The sequence below is a fragment of the Musca domestica genome, unplaced genomic scaffold (assembly GCF_030504385.1).
Source record: "Musca domestica strain aabys unplaced genomic scaffold, Musca_domestica.polishedcontigs.V.1.1 49, whole genome shotgun sequence".
NCBI classification, from domain to species: Eukaryota; Metazoa; Arthropoda; class Insecta; order Diptera; family Muscidae; genus Musca; species Musca domestica.
Genome location: NW_026712344.1, coordinates 2,362,739 through 2,383,926, shown reverse-complemented (window position 1 = coordinate 2,383,926; position 21,188 = coordinate 2,362,739). Strand labels below are relative to the sequence as shown.

Genomic DNA, 21,188 nt, shown 5'->3' with positions numbered 1-21,188 from the left:
CTTCATGCCGGTGGTATCGTTGACAAGGACGTCAACCTCTCAACTGACTTTGATGTTAATGTTTTGAATGAATATTTTACTCAAGAAAATGGTGTTGGTAATGTTATTGTTGATTTTCCAGATATTGATAGACAATGTCATACATTTTCTTTTAATTGTGTTTTCGAGATAGATGTATTTGAAGCCTTTCAGCAGGTCAAATCGAAGTCTGTAGGTGTTGATGGAGTACCCATTAAATTTTTTAAATTAATCTATCCATATATTTCTAGACATTTCACCTATATTTTTAATACAATGTTTACAACATCGACCTTCCCAAATGACTGGAAAATTGCTAGGGTTTTCCCTATTTCCAAAAATAAAGGAAGGAACACTATTGAGAATTTGAGACCTATAAGTATACTACCGTCGCTTTCTAAAGTTGCTGAACATCTCATAAGGATGCAGATTCAATCATTTATAGATGACAATAAATTTTTGATTAATTATCAATATGGATTTAGGCGTGGTCTCAGCACTACTTCACTTTTAGTAGACTTAACTGACTTGATTAGAGAGACAATTGATGGACGTGATAGTGGTGTTCTTGTTGCGCTGGATATTTCGAAAGCATTCGATTGTGTGGATCATTCAATGCTAATTGAGAAACTGTTCTCATTATATGCATTTGACAGTAATTCTTGTAAATTAATTGCTTCATATTTATCTGGACGTTCTCAATATGTTTCATATAATGGCGAGGCATCCAGCTTACGTAATATTTACAGCGGGGTACCTCAAGGTTCAATTTTAGGTCCGCTTCTTTTTGTTTTATATGTCAATGACATTAGTAGCATTCTAACTAATTGCGACTGTCATCCGTTTATGTATGCGGACGACATTCATTTATTTTTTAAAGGTCAATCAGACTTTCAATTAGAGAATAGCATAAATACAACATTAGGTAATATTTCACGTTGGTTGAGAAATAATAATCTAGTAGTAAATGTTTTTAAGACAAAAGCAATGACATTTGGTTCACCTTGCCGACTGAATAGCGGTATTAATATACAGGTTAATGGTGTAGTGGTGGATTTTGTTGACCGCATAAATTGTTTAGGTGTTGTTCTTGATGCCAAGCTTGATTTTTCTTTGCATATTGATGCACTGTACCCCAAAATTATAAATATGCTACGAAAATTACACTCAACTGATTTCTATTTGCCCTTATTTGTAAAGAGAAATCTTGCTCATTCTATGTTATTTTCGGTAATTTCCTACTGTATTGAAGTGATTTCTGGTACAACACAAGAGTATTTAATGAAATTAGAAAAACTTTTTAACATCATTGTAAGATATGTTTATAATTTGCGTCGTTTTGACCATATTTCTGCGCATGCAGTCCTCTTTCTAGGAGTGTCATTCTCTACTTTTGTTAAACAACGCGTGGTTTCATTTCTATATAAATGTATCTGTTTAAATCTTCCCGGTTTTCAGCGAGATCGGCTAGTGTTCTCTCGGTCTACTAGGAATACGCAAATAATTTCCCTCATTTTTCTACGTCTCTATATGAAAGATCTTTCATAGTTCGTTCCGCACGAATCTGGAATCAGCTTCCAGCTGAGCTACGACAATTCTCGTTTTCCCGCGGTGTTTTTCGCCGCATGTTTGAAAACTTTGTAGAGGCAAATGGAGGTTAACAATTTGTTTGTTAATGATATTGACGACACTGTATCGTTTGATTCAATATTGTTTTTTTTTTTTATTACCAGCAATAGACTTAAATTTATTTTCATTGGCTGGGGAGCCTTTTTGTCCATATTTTACATATGATTTCTTAGGTTACTTTAAGATACACTATGTAATATTTAAGATGTTTTTTTTTTTATTTTGGAGTACACTTTTGTAGTTTTCTGATAGTTGTGATACTTATTGGCCTAATGGCTTTTTCATTGCAACATATAAATAAATAAATGAAATGAAATGAAATGATTGCACTATACATCGGATTACACAATTCCTCCCTTCACTGACGGCAACCCCGAAAGATACTTTTTCAATGTATCAATGCTTTTAATTTCCATCACCATTGGGTTTTATTCATCCTAGAAGAATAAATCCGATCTATTAAATCTGAAATATGTTGACTTTGGCTTTCCGGTCTTTCATTTTGAGGAAATGAAAATTGTATTTTTTTCATTTGATAAATCAAAACTTCATTTTCAAAGGTATAATATTTAAAAAAAAATAATAAAAGTGCATTATTTTGGGATTTCACATCACTCTGCAACAACAACTGTACAAGTTATAATGCTTGAAAGATTTCGAGCAACAGTGGAATAGAGCCATGATGCCTCGTTACTAACACAGCTATGCAACCACTTTGTTTAATACACCTTTAGTATAAGAAAATAATGTTTTTTTTTTTTTTATTATTTTGACAAATTAAAAACATAAATAACAACTTATCAAATTTATTACCAAAGAAGATGATTTATACATATTGTATAATACAAAATTAGAATTTTACATGTTAACATCTGTATTAGAAATCAGTTCGATAAGTTTAATATAAGAACTGCTTATTTCATATATTTATTAATTTGTATTTATTGCTATGACTATTTTTTGTATTCAACAGAAAACATTCTATATACATATTTAGATTTTTAGTTTTGGATCATATTTTTTTCTCCGATCGGTTTCAACAGATATACATATTTCAAGAGTCTATATCTATATCAATAATCCAGTATGCTACAAAAATTGCAATTAAGGATATTATAATGATAATGTGGTGAAACAATTTTACAAAATAATCAAACTTCATATTTAACAACAACCAACAAATTTCCAAAATGTTCTCTTTTCCACCACAATATTTTTATTGTACCCCCGGCTTCATAACAAACCTTTAATATTCAAATGTTTTTTTCTACAGCCTCCTCGATCCCTCTTCCTCTTTACTAATGTACAGTCTAATATCGAATAATAAAATTACAATAATTGTAAACGGAACAATACATAAACAAATTTCAAAATTATATACAAACTGTTAATAATTTACCTTACAACCAAACAAAAAAAAATTAAGAAAAAAATCTCTATTTATAAAAAGTTGAAATATTCACAAATGAAATATATTTATATAAATTAAAAAAGAAAGTTATTACACCAAATATATTAGCGAACCGAAACAAATGTGTTAATAAAACTAATAAATTGTGTTGACATGAAAAGACAAGTAAAAATTTAAATAGGGACATTGATTTAAATTTTTCAATTCTAATAATTTTTTATAGTATGTAAACGAGCGAGTGCAAAAATTAAAAAAAAAAAAAAACAATGTGAAAGTGCAATTGGTAGTTTTTTTACCCTCCACCATAGTATGGAGGGTATATTAAGTTTGTCATTCCGTTTGTAACACTTTTAGAAAGTATATATTCTTGATCATTTTACATTTTAGAAAGTATATATTCTTGATCACCATAAAATTCTATATCGATTTAGCGATGTCCGTCCGTCTGTGGAAATCGCACTAGCTTCCGAACGAAAAGAGGTAGATTGATAAAATTTTACTCAAATGTGTATTATGTCTACAGGACTTTTGGTATTGAAAATGGGTCATGTTGTTGTTGTTGTTGTTGTTGTAGCAGTAGTACATGTGTGTGTTTGTGTTCTGCTAATCTGGTTCCAGCTCCAGGTTTAGAAATTCGGCTACTTTAACGGGCTGTAGCCAGAAATCCTCTGGAGTGAGTTGGGTAGGTTTGGCTGAGCAATTAAAAAGGTGTAGCGTATTGTGCGGGCCTGTATCACACGCCGGGCAGGCGTCATGCACATCTTCATCAATTCGTGCCCAATACGAATTGAGGCGACTACACCATCCTGAACGTAATTGCGCCAAAACTACCCTGGTTTGTCTAGGCAGCTGACGTTCTTCGGCTGCAATGGATGGGGGGTGGACTCCGAGGACGGCATTCACTTTATAACTGCTAATAGCATCCGCGACTGCATCGGTGTGAATGCGAGTCAGACCTGCCTGATAGGCTTCTTGATCTAGAGGCTCTCTCTTGTAGCGCTGGACCTCCCTCTCTAGATCATGTATGTCCTTCCTGACACGCCTGGGTGGGGGAGAGTTATCCACCATATGATGGTTGGGATGGCTCTCACGGTAACACCCAAGCAGGTACTGCAACGAAAGCATATGATTATGCTGACGTAAGGGAAGGACTTTCGCCTCCTCATGTAGATGGTCCACTGGTGTCATGAGGAGGCACCCTGTCGCAGTTCTCAGGGCAGCGTTCTGGCAGGTCTGGATATTCTTCCACTGCGTAGCACTAGTATTCGCAGACCACACTGGAGCCGCATAGTTGACCACAGACCGACCTATCGCGTTATAAGAGGTCAACAAGGTTTCTTTGTCCGCACCCCAAGAGCTGCCGGCTAGCGCCTTGAGGACCTTGTTCCTACTTTTCATCTTATCGCAGATAGCTGTGACTTGCGCGGACGACTTGAACATGCTGTCGAACGTTACCCCAAGAATCTTGGGGTAGTTCGTGGTCGGTATTAAATTCCCCTCGACCTGAACATTCAGCTGTGTTCTCATCTCCGCAGACCATGTGGTAAAGAGTGTGGCCGTTGATTTCGTGGCGGATATTTTCATATTCCTCGCGTGGAAGTATGCGGCAAGCTCCGCGAGATAGGGGTTCAACCTTTCGCATATGTCATCGACCACTGGACCCGACGCCATGATCGTACAATCATCCGCATACGTTACGATCTCAATGCCGTCTGGAGGGCGAGGAATTCCGGAAAGGTAGAGGTTAAACAGTTCCGGAGATATCACCCCGCCTTGGGGAACTCCCTGTTTCACTCTACGGGCTTTGGACTTCTTGTTCCGGAATTCCACGTACGACTGGCGTCCACACATATAGTTAATTATCCAACGTTTCAAACTTGGCCGGAGGGTAGTTCTCTGTACGTCCTCAAACAGTGTGGCATGATTGACCGTATCAAATGCCTTTGATAGGTCAAGGGCTACCAACACTGTTCTGTCACACGGCCTGTTCTGGTTTAGTCCTCTACTAATATGTGTGGAAATGGCGTGTAATGCTGTTGTGGTACTATGTTGTGGACGGAATCCATGCTGGTGGTTGGCAACTGCATAGCTTCCTCTAATGCTGGGGAGGAGTAAAACCTCAAGAGTCTTTGCTACTGGCGACAAAAGCGAAATCGGCCTGTACGATTCGCCTTTACTGGCATCCTTGCCTGGCTTCAGTAGCGGGACCACCCGGCCCATTTTCCAGGTTTCGGGCACTATGTGGGTGGCTAGCGACAAATTGAGAACTTTCGTTAAGTACTCGACTCCCGGCGTATCCAGCTGCTTCAACATTACCATTGAGATTCCGTCCGGGCCCAACGCTTTGGATGACTTAGCGTTACGGATGACATTTGCAACATCACCCATCGTAAACTGTGGTGGTTCCTCCTCGGCGGGAAGAGATCTGATACGACGTAGTACTCTTCGCTTCGCCCTATCACTCTCGGGGTGCTCGACAAATTGTCGGTTAAAATATTCCGCGCACCTCTTCGGATCAGTCACCGTTACGTCGTTAAAAGTGACTGAGGTCCTATCATCCTTTTTTCCAGGGTTCGAGAGCGACTTAACCGTTACCCACAGCTTACTCATATCGGTTCCAATGTTGCAGCACTTCAGATGGTCTAGCCACTTTTTCCTCTTATGCTCCTGTACCAACCGGTTGACTTCCACTGTCAAATCACTGATTCTAGGATCAGTAGGGTTGGTACGACGGAGATCATCACGCTCGTTTGCTAATCCCGCTGCCTCTGCTGGGAAGTTTGGTCTTATCTCGGGTATTCGACCAGCAGGTATATAGCGAGCGGCTGCAGCTCTGATGATGTTTCGGAAAATCCTTTCTGCTACCCGAACATCAGAAGGGTTGGGCAGTTCTCTGAAGCGGCGGTTGGTGAATTCTCTGAACTCTGGCCAGTGAGCTTTCCCATGGTTAAGGAAAGTGCGGCGTTCAGAGGTTATGAAATCGGGCGACCTGCTTATGGAGACGATTATCGGGAGATGGTCTGAGCCAAGAGAAATGACGGGTTGCCAAGTCACGTCATTTATCAGACCGGGTGACACTATGGTTAAATCTGGCGAACTGTGACACTCTCCTCTTATTCGGGTGGGGGCATCCTCGTTAACCGTGCAGAATGTGGAGCAGTCAATCTGCTCTGCCAGCGCTGATCCCCTCTGGTCATTACCTAGGACGGAATGCCACAACTCATGGTGGGCATTAAAATCCCCTAGTACCAGGCGGTTATTGCCTACCAATAATGGGCTAATATCAGGCAAATAACGCGGTTCACAGCTATTAATCGGCGGGATATACACATTAAGCACCTCTACCTCGGCAGTTCCACACTTGACTGCTACCCCCATACATTCCATGTATGGGTCACTAGAGACTAGCTCAAGCGAGATAGGTCTGTACTGAACAGAATGGTGTAACAGGAACGCTAATCCCCCACCTCCACTTCTGGTGCGATCCTTCCTTAGTACGTTGTAACCATAACAACGTTGTAGGCTGCAATTTTCATTCAGCTTGGTTTCCTGCACCGCTGCGATCTTAATATTCCTCCGACTCATAAATTCCACTATCTCATCTATTTTGCCTCGAAGTCCGTTGCAATTGAATTGCAAGAATGATGCACAATCCGGAGTTGGAACAGCAACATGTGGCGTTAGGTGCTGCGGTGTTGGTTGCTGTTCTGGAGACTGCGGTGGAGTGCCATACTCCGACGACATCTCTGACGAGGACGACGAAGAAGAGGACTCGCTGGGGACTACGTTACTGCAGCAAGTCGCAACATAATCCCTTTCGCTGTAGTCTCGCAAACGCCTTAATCCGGAACAGTTCTTGAAGTGCACCCACTCTCTGCATCCATTACATCGCACCGAGACAGATCTGTGGTGGATGACGTTCTGACAAACCGAGCAGAACCAAGGTCCGGGGTTTTCCTCAATCCCGGCACGGACCAATAAAATCCGGAGCAGGCATTCCGGGATATGCTGCTCCCAATGCAGAAAAATAAACAAACACAAACATGTACATACTGGGTTGGCAGCCGCTGGCCGAAACTGGAATCTTGTTGTTTCGGGTCAATCCGGTATCGTAGAACCCGCTGCCGTGGAATTGCGGGTCATGTAGGTCCTCCCGATATCCGGTATTTTGATGATTTTAGTAACATTATTCACCGAAATTGTTTAAAATAACGGTACCTCCCTATATTTGGTATTTTGATGATTTTAGCAACATTATTCACCGAAATTGTTTAAAATTTGGTATTTGAAGTTCGTATTGAATACTACAGCTTATAACAGAAAATTGTTTGTGCAGGTCCACATTTTGGTATAGCCCCCATATAATAGTACCTCCCTATATAGAGGATTTTAGCTACATTATTTATCGATTTTTTTCACATTTGAATATTGTAGTCGCTTAAGGCAGAAGTTGTCTATGCAGCTCCACGTCGTCGTTTAGACCCTAATATGACGGCTACATTTTATATTTTTAAGATTTTAACAAAATTTTTAACGGATTTTATTTATTTTTTGAAAATTGACAAATTCGTTCCAAATGGTGGAGGGTATTCAAAGTTCGGCCGAACTTACAGCTTTTTTACTTGTTTTGGTTTGGTTTGAGGTCGTGTGACTACTAGTATTTATAGTTATTCCTCTTAGAGACCATCAGACCCTTTTATATCTTTCTAAAACAATATAGTGCTGTAATTCAAAAGAAATAGCGATGGGAGTAAATATTGGTTGAGGTCGTGTGACTACTAGTATTTGTAGTTATTTCTCTTAGAGACCTTCAGGCCCATTTATATCTTTCTTAAACAATATAGTGCTGTAATTTAAAAGAAATAGCAGTCTGAGTAAATATAACTAATATTACAATAAGAAGTATTCACTCATGATTTTTACAAAATTAAATTAAAGTTGAAATTGCATCACCTACTCGACTTTTGCTTGCGAGCACTTAGGTGCATTTAAAAGCACTTCTTCCTGTAAATGAGTTTCAAGGAATGTGATGAAATTGTTCCCCAGCAAAAAACTCTATTTCGAACATAATACAATCGAACATAAATTATCGAATAATACATAATGTATTGTATGTATTGTTTTGAGAAATAAAAACAAAATATCAAAATCAATGATTGGAAGAAACATAGATTGCGGGGTGCGCATTAATGATATTAAACAGATTTGCCACGGAATTGAAAGATTGAACACTTAGGGTCATATTTTTGAGAGAACATCCAGGCATTTCATTCATCTTTCGCGCTATTAAAAATGAACAAGAAATATAAAATAAATGAAAACAACTTATTGGATATAATTTGAAATAATTCTGACAGGAAGCGGGCATAGCTTTAGGGCTGTATTTCTGTAGTTTTACGAAGCTGTTCTTATTGTACCATGCGCATTATCCTTTTTATCTCGAGAGAATTCTGAATTGTTAAGAACTGTCAAAGTCTTAAACCTCTAACAACCTTGCGATAATATCTTCTTCTATTCGGACTTTAATCCTACCTTCATGCGAAATTTTGTTAGGATCGTTAGATAAATGCGACCTGTAGCGTGAATACAAATTACCATGGACAGACAGACGGACACATCCACTCAGCTCGGTGAGATAGGAAGATCCATATGTAAAATCCTATGCCCAGGATATCCTCGGCTCAATCAAACTTATAATGCCCCCCAACTCATACGGGTATTGAAAAACAAAACTGCAAGACATGCAATTCTTTTTTCTAGATATTCTAGAATTATTGAATAAGCATTAAAACTTTAACTGAAGTGTTCATGTAAAATGCATTGTTATAGGTGGCACTCCTTCTCATTAGTCAGTCGATAAACTTTAGGTACACAGACTGCAACTGGTTTCTGCAATTTCATTTAATACAATGAAAAAGCTACCAAATACCCAGCACAAATGGAAAACAGTATGCAAAATTTCGGTTGGGGTTTCGTTAGTTGTGATACTTATTGATCAAAAAGGCTTTTCAATTACAACATACAGGGTGAGGTAAAAAACCGCAATCAAGTCAAACATTTTTACATTTTTTTTATTTCATTGAATGAAAGCAAAAAACGTCGGAAATAGCATCAAATTTTATAATAAGTTTAGATTTGATTTCCTTTGGGACGAATTAGATTTTAGATTTTCCTTTGGGACGAATTATGACCTTTAAACGGCCAATAAATTCGTCACAAGCTGCCCGAATGTTGCTCTGCGGTATTTTGGCCCGTTCCCGGCGAAGCGTTTGCTTGAGGTGATCGACACTTTGGTATTTTTAGTGTCAACCTAGCTTTCCCAAATACTCCAGACACAATAGTCCAACGGATTGGTATCCGGAGATTTTGTTGGCCATTGTGCGCTGGAAATGAAGCGAGGAACCTCATTTTGTAACCATTCTAGGGTGGGCTGTCACTAATAATAATAATTTTAACAATTTTAACAGTTGTCAAACGAGTGGCTTTGAAATGACAGCAGTCTGAAGTTGGTTGTAGTTTTATCATCTCACCCTGTATACATAAATAATATAAAATATATATTTTTGAATGATTAGAAGACTTTAAGAGCCATTTGACTGTCTTCATAGATATTCACTGTCGCGATATTATTATTAATAGTTAATACATTTTCCTTGATTACGCAGAAATTTCTATCCAGCATAGTCTAGGTTAATTTTTTCGATTTCCATGGCCCCTACCACGGTCTAAAAGGCTTCCTACATTGTTTTCAAATGTCGTACACAATACAATAACTTGGGCATTCTATAAAACACGAGCGACTGCATTGTACCCGCTTGTTAGCTTTTGCCTACCTTGGTAATTTCTATCTTTAGATTTCAATTTATAAGAGATTTCAGGACAACTTTTTCCAGTTGAAACATTCCCTAAAGTTTCTTGATATTTCTTTAAATGTAGACAGAGCGGAGTTTTTAAAGGCTTTTCAATTACAACATACAGGGTGAGGTAAAAAACCGCAATCAAGTCAAACATTTTTACATTTTTTTTATTTCATTGAATGAAAGCAAAAAACGTCGGAAATAGCATCAAATTTTATAATAAGTTTAGATTTGATTTCCTTTGGGACGAATTAGATTTTAGATTTTCCTTTGGGACGAATTATGACCTTTAAACGGCCAATAAATTCGTCACAAGCTGCCCGAATGTTGCTCTGCGGTATTTTGGCCCGTTCCCGGCGAAGCGTTTGCTTGAGGTGATCGACACTTTGGTATTTTTAGTGTCAACCTAGCTTTCCCAAATACTCCAGACACAATAGTCCAACGGATTGGTATCCGGAGATTTTGTTGGCCATTGTGCGCTGGAAATGAAGCGAGGAACCTCATTTTGTAACCATTCTAGGGTGGGCTGTCACTAATAATAATAATTTTAACAATTTTAACAGTTGTCAAACGAGTGGCTTTGAAATGACAGCAGTCTGAAGTTGGTTGTAGTTTTATCATCTCACCCTGTATACATAAATAATATAAAATATATATTTTTGAATGATTAGAAGACTTTAAGAGCCATTTGACTGTCTTCATAGATATTCACTGTCGCGATATTATTATTAATAGTTAATACATTTTCCTTGATTACGCAGAAATTTCTATCCAGCATAGTCTAGGTTAATTTTTTCGATTTCCATGGCCCCTACCACGGTCTAAAAGGCTTCCTACATTGTTTTCAAATGTCGTACACAATACAATAACTTGGGCATTCTATAAAACACGAGCGACTGCATTGTACCCGCTTGTTAGCTTTTGCCTACCTTGGTAATTTCTATCTTTAGATTTCAATTTATAAGAGATTTCAGGACAACTTTTTCCAGTTGAAACATTCCCTAAAGTTTCTTGATATTTCTTTAAATGTAGACAGAGCGGAGTTTTTAAAGGCTTTTCAATTACAACATACAGGGTGAGGTAAAAAACCGCAATCAAGTCAAACATTTTTACATTTTTTTTATTTCATTGAATGAAAGCAAAAAACGTCGGAAATAGCATCAAATTTTATAATAAGTTTAGATTTGATTTCCTTTGGGACGAATTAGATTTTAGATTTTCCTTTGGGACGAATTATGACCTTTAAACGGCCAATAAATTCGTCACAAGCTGCCCGAATGTTGCTCTGCGGTATTTTGGCCCGTTCCCGGCGAAGCGTTTGCTTGAGGTGATCGACACTTTGGTATTTTTAGTGTCAACCTAGCTTTCCCAAATACTCCAGACACAATAGTCCAACGGATTGGTATCCGGAGATTTTGTTGGCCATTGTGCGCTGGAAATTAAGCGAGGAACCTCATTTTGTAACCATTCTAGGGTGGGCTGTCACTAATAATAATAATTTTAACAATTTTAACAGTTGTCAAACGAGTGGCTTTGAAATGACAGCAGTCTGAAGTTGGTTGTAGTTTTATCATCTCACCCTGTATACATAAATAATATAAAATATATATTTTTGAATGATTAGAAGACTTTAAGAGCCATTTGACTGTCTTCATAGATATTCACTGTCGCGATATTATTATTAATAGTTAATACATTTTCCTTGATTACGCAGAAATTTCTATCCAGCATAGTCTAGGTTAATTTTTTCGATTTCCATGGCCCCTACCACGGTCTAAAAGGCTTCCTACATTGTTTTCAAATGTCGTACACAATACAATAACTTGGGCATTCTATAAAACACGAGCGACTGCATTGTACCCGCTTGTTAGCTTTTGCCTACCTTGGTAATTTCTATCTTTAGATTTCAATTTATAAGAGATTTCAGGACAACTTTTTCCAGTTGAAACATTCCCTAAAGTTTCTTGATATTTCTTTAAATGTAGACAGAGCGGAGTTTTTAAAGGCTTTTCAATTACAACATACAGGGTGAGGTAAAAAACCGCAATCAAGTCAAACATTTTTACATTTTTTTTATTTCATTGAATGAAAGCAAAAAACGTCGGAAATAGCATCAAATTTTATAATAAGTTTAGATTTGATTTCCTTTGGGACGAATTAGATTTTAGATTTTCCTTTGGGACGAATTATGACCTTTAAACGGCCAATAAATTCGTCACAAGCTGCCCGAATGTTGCTCTGCGGTATTTTGGCCCGTTCCCGGCGAAGCGTTTGCTTGAGGTGATCGACACTTTGGTATTTTTAGTGTCAACCTAGCTTTCCCAAATACTCCAGACACAATAGTCCAACGGATTGGTATCCGGAGATTTTGTTGGCCATTGTGCGCTGGAAATTAAGCGAGGAACCTCATTTTGTAACCATTCTAGGGTGGGCTGTCACTAATAATAATAATTTTAACAATTTTAACAGTTGTCAAACGAGTGGCTTTGAAATGACAGCAGTCTGAAGTTGGTTGTAGTTTTATCATCTCACCCTGTATACATAAATAATATAAAATATATATTTTTGAATGATTAGAAGACTTTAAGAGCCATTTGACTGTCTTCATAGATATTCACTGTCGCGATATTATTATTAATAGTTAATACATTTTCCTTGATTACGCAGAAATTTCTATCCAGCATAGTCTAGGTTAATTTTTTCGATTTCCATGGCCCCTACCACGGTCTAAAAGGCTTCCTACATTGTTTTCAAATGTCGTACACAATACAATAACTTGGGCATTCTATAAAACACGAGCGACTGCATTGTACCCGCTTGTTAGCTTTTGCCTACCTTGGTAATTTCTATCTTTAGATTTCAATTTATAAGAGATTTCAGGACAACTTTTTCCAGTTGAAACATTCCCTAAAGTTTCTTGATATTTCTTTAAATGTAGACAGAGCGGAGTTTTTAAAGGCTTTTCAATTACAACATACAGGGTGAGGTAAAAAACCGCAATCAAGTCAAACATTTTTACATTTTTTTTATTTCATTGAATGAAAGCAAAAAACGTCGGAAATAGCATCAAATTTTATAATAAGTTTAGATTTGATTTCCTTTGGGACGAATTAGATTTTAGATTTTCCTTTGGGACGAATTATGACCTTTAAACGGCCAATAAATTCGTCACAAGCTGCCCGAATGTTGCTCTGCGGTATTTTGGCCCGTTCCCGGCGAAGCGTTTGCTTGAGGTGATCGACACTTTGGTATTTTTAGTGTCAACCTAGCTTTCCCAAATACTCCAGACACAATAGTCCAACGGATTGGTATCCGGAGATTTTGTTGGCCATTGTGCGCTGGAAATTAAGCGAGGAACCTCATTTTGTAACCATTCTAGGGTGGGCTGTCACTAATAATAATAATTTTAACAATTTTAACAGTTGTCAAACGAGTGGCTTTGAAATGACAGCAGTCTGAAGTTGGTTGTAGTTTTATCATCTCACCCTGTATACATAAATAATATAAAATATATATTTTTGAATGATTAGAAGACTTTAAGAGCCATTTGACTGTCTTCATAGATATTCACTGTCGCGATATTATTATTAATAGTTAATACATTTTCCTTGATTACGCAGAAATTTCTATCCAGCATAGTCTAGGTTAATTTTTTCGATTTCCATGGCCCCTACCACGGTCTAAAAGGCTTCCTACATTGTTTTCAAATGTCGTACACAATACAATAACTTGGGCATTCTATAAAACACGAGCGACTGCATTGTACCCGCTTGTTAGCTTTTGCCTACCTTGGTAATTTCTATCTTTAGATTTCAATTTATAAGAGATTTCAGGACAACTTTTTCCAGTTGAAACATTCCCTAAAGTTTCTTGATATTTCTTTAAATGTAGACAGAGCGGAGTTTTTAAAGCCTTCATCGTAACATATCCCATATTGAAGCAGTTTTCGATCATAAGCGATTATTTTCTATTTACACATTAAATAATTCCCTGAAATTGATGTTTTATTGTTATTTCTTATTTGTATTTTAGAATAACAAATGCATAACTTCTACAATAATTCATTGAAAATTCGGTAATAATGGGTCAATTTTTTCATGTCACCAAGAACACAATTACTAAAGAATAAAAAAAAACCAAAAAAAACAAGAACGAACAAATGCTTCAATGTTATAACAATCGACGATCCTTTGGCGAAATGAAAGTAAAACGTTTTTATTACAAATATGAAAAGAAAGAAAATTATACATACACACACATATATTATTTCCTGTAGGAAATTTCTGTTGTAACTATTTAGCAAAAAAATTAGATTAAATATTTAGTGCTAATTAATAAAAATATATTATATTGGTTAAAAAGTTGCAAAATACAACTAGAAAAATAATAGATTTATAATTCACGAAACACACACACGCAGCGTATTTATTACTTATATATATGTTTGTATGCATATTTACATACAAACTCACGTTAACATTATCTTCATAGTTTAAAATCAAATAAAAGAACAGAAAATTATTAGATTTTATGTATTAACGAAGAGTGACGTCAAGAAAATGTACTAAATAAATGAAAACTTTAAATGAAACCTAAACAGACTATGTTTGAATGTATTGTTTTTATCGAAAACACTTTTTAAAAGCAAATAAAAAGATTTTGACTTTGAACTTCCTGCATATTAGGTTCCTACTCTCTTTTGAAATAAATAAAAATGCTTTTGTATTATTTTTTTAAAGTTACAAACTTTATTAAAAGAATTAAAATTTACCTATGGAAATTTAAGTTTAAAAAGAAACCTTTCCATTCAGTTGTGTATTAGTTTATAATTTAAATTGCACCCTATTATTTAGCTAATCAGGTAAATTTCATTGAACCTTCCGTTTACTTTGGTTATCCATTTTGTTTTTGTTTTTTTTTTAGAAAATATGTACACTTTTCAGAATTACGGCTATTAATTTACAATTTTGACTTGGGTTTCTTTTTGAGCATATCACGAAGAACACGTCTTAAAATCTTGCCACTAGGATTCTTGGGGATCTCATCAACAAAAATGACACCACCACGCAGTTTCTTGGCGGGAGATGCCCGTTCAGCCACAAAATCAATGACTTCCTTTTCACTTAAGTCAACATTGGCTTGCTTCACAACAAAAGCCAAAGGTAATTCTCCAGCTTCTTCGTCGGGCTTGCCAATGACGGCGGCATCTTTAATTTTTGGATGGGTTAACAACAAAGCTTCAATTTCAGCTGGTGGTACTTGGAAGCCTTTGTATTTAATCAATTCCTTGATGCGATCAACAATAAAGAATTCAAAATCATCATCAAAATAACCAATATCACCCGTGTGTAGCCAACCATCAATAATGGCGCTTTGAGTTGATTTGGTATCACCAATATAACCCTTCATAATACAATCACCCTTGAAACACAGCTCACCGCGTTGATTTGGTCCCAAAACTTTTCCGGTCTCCGTGTCAATTACCTTGGCATAAAGACCAACCTTCAATGCGCCAACACTGCCAGGCTTACAGGCATTGTCATTTTGTACAATCAAACTTAATGTAGACTCACTGAGGCCGTAACCTTGACGAATAATTGGCACACCAATGCGTTCTTTAATTTGATCTTCAGTTTCTTTACTGAGTGGAGCTGCACCGCACAACAGCACCATTAACGAAGACAAATCATATTTCTCAACAATGGGATGTTTGGCAAGGAAGACCATTAATGGTGGCACCATAAAGGCCATCATGATACGATACTTTTCAATGGCACTCAAGAAGAGATGATCCTCAAATTTGGGTAAGTAAACCAAAACAGCACCCATACAGCCAGTAGTAATCAATGTTAGGCAGCCGAAAGCATGGAACCATGGAATAACAGTTAACATTTTCATTTCTCCCAATGGCAGAGCAGTTGGTTCCCTGAAAAAAGAAAACATGGAAATTAATTTTTTTTAATAAATAAATCTGAACGGAAATATCAATATTATTAAGAAAAATAAATGAATTACATTGGGAATTATTCGAATAAATACGTACTGATTCGCTTTGAATGTAGAACGTATTAGAACATGATCACAATGTAGGACACATAAAAAACTTAATTTTTTGTTTTGACATTACAAGGCTACCATAAGAAGAAATTGTATTCAGTAGTGGGATGCTCTACCTCATTTGATTCATGATAAAAGATGTAAAAGAGTAGAGTTTCGGAGAGTTTTTTTTCGAATCGTTTTAAAGAATTTAATTTTTTCGAATCTTATAATTAGTTTTTAGGTATAAAACCTCGCCAAAAAACTATATTTTCTTTTCAATTTATACTTACAATTGAGAATCGATCGTGCTCAAAATATTTGATTGAGTTAACTGTACACCCTTGGGCAAGCCAGTAGTGCCAGACGAGCACACAATTAAGGCTACATCATCATCTTTATTGGCAATTTCACATTCGAATGTATCTTGCGAAGGAATTTTATCGCTTTTCATTAGTGCATCGAATGCAAGTACATGGGAGCTGGTGGAATCATTGCCGAAAACAACAAGTTTCTTAACAAAGGAATTATTTTTAGCCACCTTCGCAATACGATCGATTGTCATCTTTGAGGCGAACATTACTTTAGGTTTGGATAGATTAATGGCATGATGTACCTCACCTGAAAAGAAAAAATTATTTATTATTTAAATTAAATTTAATTTTAGAGGCAATTTTATACTTACGCTCAGAATATGTAACATTCAATGGAGCCACAGTAGCGTTTACAACAAAGGCAGCAAATAAAGTAATGGCATATTCCAAGCGGTTTTCACTGGATAAACCGACAACATCATTGCTTTTAACACCAAGATATTTCATTACGTGGGCCAATCGTACAATCGATTTGTACATATATTCAGCCGAGTATTCTTGGCCTGTAACAGCATCGATCTGGAAAAGAAGTCGAAAATGGCAAGGTTTTGTGTGGTGATTTTCTGAGAACTACAGCCTTTGATATGTATTAATGCAGGATAATATAAACATGTTGTATTAGGTGGCCCTACCCTAAATCTTACAAGGAATATTTTTTTTGTATAATGCAGGGTGAGATAGAAAAAAACTGCAACCAACTTCAGACTGCTGTCATTTCTAAGCCACTCGTTCGACAGCTGTTTAAATTATTCCACTAAAAAATACCAAAGTGTCGATCACCTCAAGCAAGCGCTTCGCAGGGATTGGGCCAAAATACCACAGAGCAACATTCGGGCAGCGTGTGACGCCTTCATTGACCGTTTTAAGGCCATAATTCATGGCAAAGATGACCAATTCGAACAAATCTAAACTTATTCTAAAATTCGATGCTATTTTCGAAATTTTTTCTTTCATTCAATAAAATTTAAAAAAAATGTAAAAATTATGGCGTTTGACTTTGTTGTAGTTTTTATCTCACCCTGTACACCTACTTGAAATATAGTTATGGAAGCAATATATTACGCAGTTCAAAGCCTTCATCAAAAATTACCCATAACTTGAAAATTTCAATTGCATTTAAATTTGACAATTCTTTTCTTCATTGCTTTAAAATACTCAATTTATGTCATATATATGTGTAACAAAGCATAACGTTTTAATAAAGAGACTTTGATCCATACCTCAATAATTTATTGCATGTTAATCCACCTGCATATTGTTTATACATATAATTGACATGACAATAATAAATATACACCCATACATAATTAAAATAGCACTAGCCAACTACCCCCATGAAATTATTAGAATTATCAAAACCATAGTTTAGTTGAAAGTTCTTGCTTACAATTTTGCTCTTTGTTCATACTCTCAACTTTATCATCTTGTTGGTTATCATATCGCTCGGTTAGAAATTTTATACTTATTATCAGGTTCAAACTGCAAATGTTTTGATATTAACACATAAGGTCTTTCGTTATATGACTTGCAAATGTTTTCTTTCTTTCTTTATTCAATTCAGTCCTAATACTAAAGCCTCCAATGTATTCTAAAGTAAATATGTATGCATGCAAAATTAAATTAATTTACCAAAACGGTTTGGGTTCCAAAACTTTTATATTTTTCCATAGCATAGTGGCCCAATGACTTATATTGCTTGGTCTCTGTGCCAGTAACGGGTCCACCGTACAAAATATTTCCAGGTAATAGAGTTGCCATTTTTTGCACTGAAAGAAAAACAAAATTGTGTTAATAATATGAACCTGTTTCTGTGAGACGATACGAAGGCGGTATATTTGATGTATATTTGTGGTTAATGATTTTTCAAAATATTGACGGTTTTTGTGGACGTACCAAAAGAAGTGTACCGGTAATGTCCATATTTTAACTTAATCTAATTTTCGATAGAAAAGTTTCGTTATACAAACTCCAGTATTTTAGGTCAAAATTATCTAGTTTTGAACCTTACCTTATAAAAATATAACGATGTTCCTGATATAGTTCAAACTTGGTACATCGCAATATTTAGATAAGGCATAGATCGATTTTACCCTGATCAAGAATATACATATATACTTTGCTGGGTCAGACATAAGTATTTCGAGGGGTTACAAATGGAATGACAAAGTTAAACAAGTAAAAAAGATGTAAGTTCGGCCGGGCCGAACTTTGTATACCCTCCAACATTTGAAACAAATTTGGCAATTTTCAAAAAAAAATAAAATAAAAATAAAATCCGTTAAAAATGCTGTTATATTAAGTCTGTTATATTAGGGTCTACACGACGACGTGGAACTGCATGGGCAACGTTTGTCATAAGTCATTCCAATATTCAAATGCTAAAATTGCTGAATAATGTAGATAAAATCATCAATATAGGGAGGTACTCTTATATGGGGGCTATACCAAAATGTGGACCTGCACAGACAATTTTCTGCCTTCGGCTGCAGTATTTATTACGTACTTCAAATACAAAATTTGAAATGATTCCGGTCAATAATGTCACTAAAATCATCAAAGTACCGAATATTCTGAGGTACCGTTATGTGGGGGCTATACAAAGACGTTGACCTGCACAGACAATTTTCTGTCATAGGCTATAGTATTCATTACGAAGTTCAAATACCAAATTTTATACAATTACGGATTTTACCGACATTATGGTAAAAATCATCAAAATACCGAATATCGGAAGGTACCGTTATATGTGGGCTATACGAAAACGTGGACCTACATGAGCCATTTTTAATACCAAAAGTCCTTCAGACGTAATATATGTACATTTAAGTTAAATTTTATCAATCTACTTCATTTCGTTTGAATCCAGACGGAAAGACTAACGGACATCGCTAACTCGACATAGAATTGAATACTGATCAAGAATATATGCCCATTGTGGGGTCTAAAATGTATATTTCGAAGTGTTACAAACGGAATGACAAACTTAATATACCCTCCGTACTATGGTGGAGGGTATAAAAATGAGCAATATTGGTCCACTCATTCATGTACATGTCCCACAAAAATCTTAATTTTAAATTATAATAACTCTCTTAATAATACCTCTCGATTTTCTTCAACTTTCACATATCCTAATATTTCTACCTATGTTAGATTATGTGTGAATAAATAATGGTACAATATTTCGGGTAATTCCCACCCCCAAACTTCAGATTTTCATACAGATTACACAAAAGGCTTAAAGTACCCGATACAGTTCAAACTTGGTCCGCAGACATATTTAAACCAAACTTAGGTCATGCGTGCGATATGGGAAAATATTTGACCACTGAATCTCGATGAGGGTACATATATAACTGACGGAACACCGAATGAAATCTTCTAACTTGTTTAACTTAGACTTTATTTCAGGATGAAGTTACCAAATTGAACTCAATTCAAGTGTGTTTGGATCAATATATATACTATGAAGTCACTTCGCCAAGTACCGAAAACAGATCGGCAGTTCATTTTATTTTATACAGAGGCAGTTCAAAAGCCATAGGTAGCTGAAAGTATCATAGCTGAAAGAAACCATTTCACGTGCCATTCTTGACCATAATGGAGTCCAGGGATGTTGTAATATTCATACAATGTAGGTCTATTAAATATTTATATTACCATCAATTATGGGCGAGCTTTTGATAGCTTACAATGTTGGTCATAAACAACCTCATGGTATTTTGTGACACCCGATTTTATGTCATTGCGTTGTTTGACATTTAAGACACACGGACAATATTTTATTCTTTTGTATTACAATTCTGACCAAAATGGTATTCTCCGCATTTCCACTTAAAATACCCACATTAAGTCACATTTGCTTTTCTCCCAGGGGAATTTCTAGTTCATCCAATAAAAATCAATTGTAACATGGAAATTAATATGCACATATAAAAATTTAATAAAACATATTAAAAACCAACAATGTTTACAATTAAATTAATTAACTTGCCAAAAATACACGATTTAAAGTCAAAACATTAAAACAGAATAATATTAAATGAAACCGGTTCAAAGTTCAAATTGCACTGATCACTTCGAAATTCGTTAATGAAATTTCTACATTAAACACCAAATGTTTTTTTTTAAGAAAAAAAAACCGAGCTCTACTTCACCGGCCCATTTTTTCCTAATAGCTATGTTTGAGAACATTAATTTTTTAATTCTTTTAAAAATATATTATTTTTATTACACATTACTCTTTTCTTCGTTTTGCTTTAACTTTTACTCTCCTTACCTTTACTATGATTAAACACTTAAAATAAAGTAAATGTTTACTTGGTTAATGGAACGAAGATAGCAAAGCGAACGCACCGACCGTCCCACTTGGTTACTTGGCTTTCAAAAAACAACTGAACACTGAGATTAAAGTTGAAAATATTTTCTTCAACACCAATGCACCGTCGTCGTTTTTATTGGACTATTTGGACAATTTAGTATTGGTGATAATCTTGAGAAGGTGCTGCTATTTCCATAACGACAGATAAAGAAATTTTAAGTTGAAAGTTAACAAAAAAGATTAACAAACCATGATTATAATTTACTCTCTTTTAGCAGTAAAAAGAGGGTGAGTGGAGGAGAAATCAGCTACCATTATCTCTGGGATCGACATTGGATTTGTTGTAGAAAACAAATTAGAAAGAGTGTTAGGTAAGGGGGTTGGAGAAAGTAAAAGGGGAGGTTTTGAAGAAAACAGCTGACCCGTAGTGTTTAGTTATAGAAACGTAACGTACACCCGTGACGTACAGTAGTTGTTCTTGTCAAACGTGATTTTTTTTAAATAATCCATCTTTTGTGGATTTTTGTCATTTTTTATACCCT

General features: G+C 35.8%; 1 protein-coding gene across 1 annotated transcript; it reads right to left on the bottom strand.

Annotated features, from left to right (window-relative positions):
• Positions 1-14,815: 14,815 nt before the first annotated feature.
• On the bottom strand, positions 14,816-20,876 carry LOC131800567 (uncharacterized). The gene is made up of 5 exons (XM_059127955.1): positions 20,605-20,876; positions 17,955-18,091; positions 16,637-16,844; positions 16,245-16,572; positions 14,816-15,841 (listed from the first exon to the last, which is right to left on the bottom strand). The coding sequence occupies exons 2-5, from the start codon at positions 18,081-18,083 to the stop codon at positions 14,875-14,877; spliced, it is 1,632 nt and encodes a 543-aa protein (XP_058983938.1). The 5' UTR covers positions 18,084-18,091; positions 20,605-20,876; the 3' UTR covers positions 14,816-14,874.
• Between the last annotated feature and the right edge of the window lie 312 nt (positions 20,877-21,188).

What these genes read in the sequence shown, in the direction of transcription:
- LOC131800567 (XM_059127955.1), bottom strand. Translation starts at nt 18,083, where the DNA reads ATGGCAACTCTATTACCTGGAAATATTTTGTACGGTGGACCCGTTACT. An exon ending in GAATGTTACATATTCTGAGC is followed by an intron (nt 16,573 to 16,636) that starts GTAAGTATAAAA and finishes TTTTCTTTTCAG; the next exon opens with GTGAGGTACATCATGCCATT. An exon ending in AGCACGATCGATTCTCAATT is followed by an intron (nt 15,842 to 16,244) that starts GTAAGTATAAAT and finishes TTCTTTTTTCAG; the next exon opens with GGAACCAACTGCTCTGCCAT.